General features: G+C 34.9%; 1 protein-coding gene across 1 annotated transcript; it reads right to left on the bottom strand.

The window, feature by feature from the left end:
* Nucleotides 1-1,407: 1,407 nt before the first annotated feature.
* GCK72_011495 (uncharacterized protein) lies at nucleotides 1,408-2,611 on the bottom strand (the record flags this gene model as incomplete). Its single annotated transcript, XM_053728493.1, has 2 exons — nucleotides 1,408-1,498; nucleotides 2,463-2,611. The coding sequence occupies 2 exons, from the start codon at nucleotides 2,609-2,611 to the stop codon at nucleotides 1,408-1,410; spliced, it is 240 nt and encodes a 79-aa protein (XP_053588070.1).
* Between the last annotated feature and the right edge of the window lie 1,352 nt (nucleotides 2,612-3,963).

The following is a 3,963-nucleotide window of genomic DNA, read 5'->3' as shown; positions in this document are numbered from 1 at the left end:
AACACTCAAAATGATCGTAAAAAGCTCATTTTACTATCATTTAAATCGTATTTTTCTGAATTTTTGTTGAATTTTCGACATTTGACAGTGTTTTTGACCGTCCCAGTCGCATAACTAGGCTCAAAATGATCGTTTTAGTACCATTTGAATTGTATTTTCCTGAATTTTGTAAATTTTTGACATCTGACAGCGTTTTTGTGGTTTTTTCGCCGTTTTTTTCAGCCAAAATCCGTTTTTTTTTTTGTCTGGCGCACCTTTGGAAGCGTTTTCACAAACATGGTGCATCTGATCAGTTTCAGACTGTTTTCAGCTAGTTTTTGAAGTGGAAATTGATTTTTTTTTTTTTTTAATTTTACTTGCAAATTTACTTGAACACACAAAATAGCATTTTTCCATCAAAAATTCCCCGCCATCAACTGAAATCAGGATTCTTGGATTGTTCATTCCATTTTGAGCTAGAAAATATATTAAAAATAACAATTTTTCATAGAAAAAGTCTTCTAGATCAGTCAACAATGATCCCAATCCTTAAAATTCCTGTTTTTGATATGAAAAATCATGATTTTCACTCCCAAAACTAGTTTTTTGGGTCAAAAACTGAAATTTTCCGTTTTTGCCGCCTTTTTCCACTCAAAATCCGCATTTTACGACTGTCTGGCGCACCTTTGGACGCGTCTTCAAAAATATGGTGTATCTGACCAATTTCAACCAGTTTTCAATGTGGAAATTGGCATTTTTCAATTCTTAGTTCATAAACTGGTTGAAAACAGTCAAATATCGGTCAGATGGATTAATTTCCTAAAAACACGCCCAAGGTGCGCCAGCCAAAGTAGAAATTGTCGTTTTTGAGCGGAAACCATTGGGTAAAATGTGTCAAAAACGCGCTTAGTGTTGAAAATTTTGAAAATTTTCAATTTCCACTTTAAAAACAGTCTGAAAATAGTCAGATGCACCATGTTTCTGAAAACGCGTCCGAAGGTGCGCCAGACAATGTGTATATTGTCGTTTTTGGTGAAAGTTATCGGGTAAAACGGGTCAAAAATGCGTAAGATATAAAAAATCTCAATTTTCACTTCAAAAACTAGTTGAAAACCGTCTGGAATTGGTCAGATGCACCATGTTTCTGAAAACGCGGCCAAGGTGCGCCAGACAGTCGTAAAATGCGGATTTTGACTGGAAAAAAGCGGAAAAAAGGCATAAAAATGTTGTCCCTATGTGAAAATGCGGTGAAAATGCAGATTTTTTTGGTTTTTACCCAAAAAAATGTGAAAAAATGCAAATTTTCTGAAATTAAATTATTTTTTTTTCAATTTTCAATAACAACATTTATTTTCAAAAAACAATGTTCATTTCGAAGTAGTTTCACGGACGTTCAGAACCAGTCATACGGTACGATTTGAGGGCTTTTTAGGCATTTTTGTTTGAATTGAACGTCTGACGGACCTTTTTTTCCGCTGGTTTCAATGGTGAGACGACTTTCTTCGATGCTTGTCCTTTTCTGGAAGAAAAAAATTGTCAATTAAATCTAAAAAAAATCAATAAAAAGGCAGTACTTTTGTGCTTTTTCGCCGCTTTTTTTTAGCAAAAATCCATTATCTGGCGCACCTTTGGACGCGTTTTCAAAAACATGGTGCATTTGACCAATTTCAAAACGTTTGGAACTAGTTTTTCGATAGGAAATTGAGATTTTGAGAATTTTCATTCTTAAACACATTTTGACCCGTTTTTCCACATGGTTTCCACGAAAAAATCGAATTTCTGACTGGCTGGCGCGCCTTAGACGCGTTATTAGGAAAATAATGCAATTTTGGCCGATTTTCGACTGTTTTCAACTAGTTTTCAAAGTGGAAATTGAGAATGTTTTAAATTTTTAATTCTCAGCACATTTCTGACCCGTTTTTCCATATGTTTTCCACCAAAAACGGCAATTTATACTTTGCTGGCGCACCTTTGGACGCGTTTTCAAAAATATGGTGAATCTGACCAATTTTTGACCAGTTTTCGAATTGGAAATCAATATTTTTTCTATCTAAGAGGAAATATCTAAAATATCCCAATTCTTACTTCAAAAACTGGTCAAAAATCGGTCAGATGCACCATATTTTAGAAAACGCGTCAAAAGGAGCGCCAGAAAATGTGAATTTTGTCGTTTTCGAGCGGAAATCATAGGGTAAAATGTGTCAAATATGCGTAAGATAGAAAAAAACTCAATTTTCACTTCAAAAACTACTTAAAATTGTCTGAAATTGGTCAGATGCACCATGTTTCTAAAAACGCGTCCAAAGGTGCACCAGACAGTCGTAAAATGCGGATTTTGAGTGGAAAAAAGCGGCGAAAACGCACGAAAAATTGTCATTATGTGAAAAAGCATAAATTTTCAGTTTTTGACTTAAAAAAAGAAGAAAAATGCACAAAAAGTGGATTTTGACTCTGAAAATTGCCAAAAAACCCCAAAAACTCACTTTTTTTTATCCTGTTGGGTCTTCTTTTGAGCAGCGACCGATTTCTTTGGAGTTGCTTTTTTTGTGATCTTGGAAGTAGCTGTCTTTGGGATTTTCTTCTTTGTCGCTGGTTTTTTAGGGCTCGGTCTGACGGTTCTCCCACCACACATTGTTGTTGAGTCTTTTGTCCGTTTAAACTGAAAAAAACACGCAAACACTATAAAACGATTGAAAACGAAGAAGAAAAAAGATTTTAGAGTTGAAAATTCCAAAAATTTAAGTGTTTCCTCAAAAAATTGGTTGAAAAGACAGGCGTAAGACGTGGTTTTTGGCTGAAAAATGCTGTCTTTGGGTGAAAAATCAGTAAAAATGCAGGTTTTTTTGGTTTTTACCGCAAAAAAATGGAAAAAAGGGGCTTGTAGGCAGTTTAAGAAAAAAAAATTTTTTTGCAATTTTTAGGATCAAAATGAAAAAATTTGCATTTTTACTGATTTTTCTCCAAGCGACAGTATTTTCATGCGTTTTCACTGCGTTTTCACTGTGTTTTCACTGCTTTTTCCAGCCAAAATCTGCATTTTTCGACTGTCTGGCGCGCCTTTGGACGCGTTTTCAAAAATATGGTGCATCTGACCAATTTCAGACAGTTTTCAACTGTTTTTGAAGTGAAAATTGAGATTTTTTTTAAATTTTCAACCCCAAACACATTTTTTGTCACGTTTCACCCAATGATTTTTGTTCAGGAAGGGCAATTCATACTTTGGCTGGCGCACCTCTGGACGCGTTTTTAGGAAAATATTTGTTTTGTAGTCAAAACCCGAAAAATATGTATTTTTACTAATTTTTTTACCTAGAAACATTGCTTTTATGCGTTTTGCCGCATTTTTCGACTTACTGGCGCACCTTTGACGCGTTTTCAAAAATATGGTGCATCTGACCGATTTTAAACCAGTTTTTGAAGTAAAAATTGGGATATTTTATATATTTTCTCTTAGATATAAAAATATCGGTTTCCAATTCGAAAACAGCCTGAATCGGTCAGATGCACCATATTTCTGAAAACGCGTCAAAGGTGCGCCAGCCAATGTGTATATTCTCATTTTTGGATGTAAATCATCGGGTAAAACGGGTCAAAATGTGTTTTGGGGTTGAAAATTTAAAAAATCTCAATTTCCACTCTGAAAACTAGTTGAACACCGTCTGAAATCGGTCAGATGCACCATGTTTTTGAAAACGCGTCCAAAGGTGCGCCAGACAGTCGTAAAACATGGTTTTTGGCTTAAAATAAACGTGTCAGTTGTCAGAATGTCAAAAATTCTTGTATTCCAGGTGAAAAACCGGTAAATAAACTTGTTTTACCTAGAAACATTACTTTTGAGTATTTTTGCCACTTTTTCAGCCAAAATCCGCATTTTTCAACTGTCTGGCGCACCTTGGACGCGTTTTTAGAAACATGGTGCATCTGACCGATTTCAGACTGTTTTAAGTAGTTTTTGAAGTGAAAATTGAGGTTTTTAATATCTTA

The sequence above is a fragment of the Caenorhabditis remanei genome, chromosome III (genome assembly GCF_010183535.1).
Source record: "Caenorhabditis remanei strain PX506 chromosome III, whole genome shotgun sequence".
NCBI lineage: Eukaryota > Metazoa > Nematoda > Chromadorea > Rhabditida > Rhabditidae > Caenorhabditis > Caenorhabditis remanei.
Note: the sequence above shows the minus strand (reverse complement) of the source record. Positions and strands in the feature narration are given on the sequence as shown.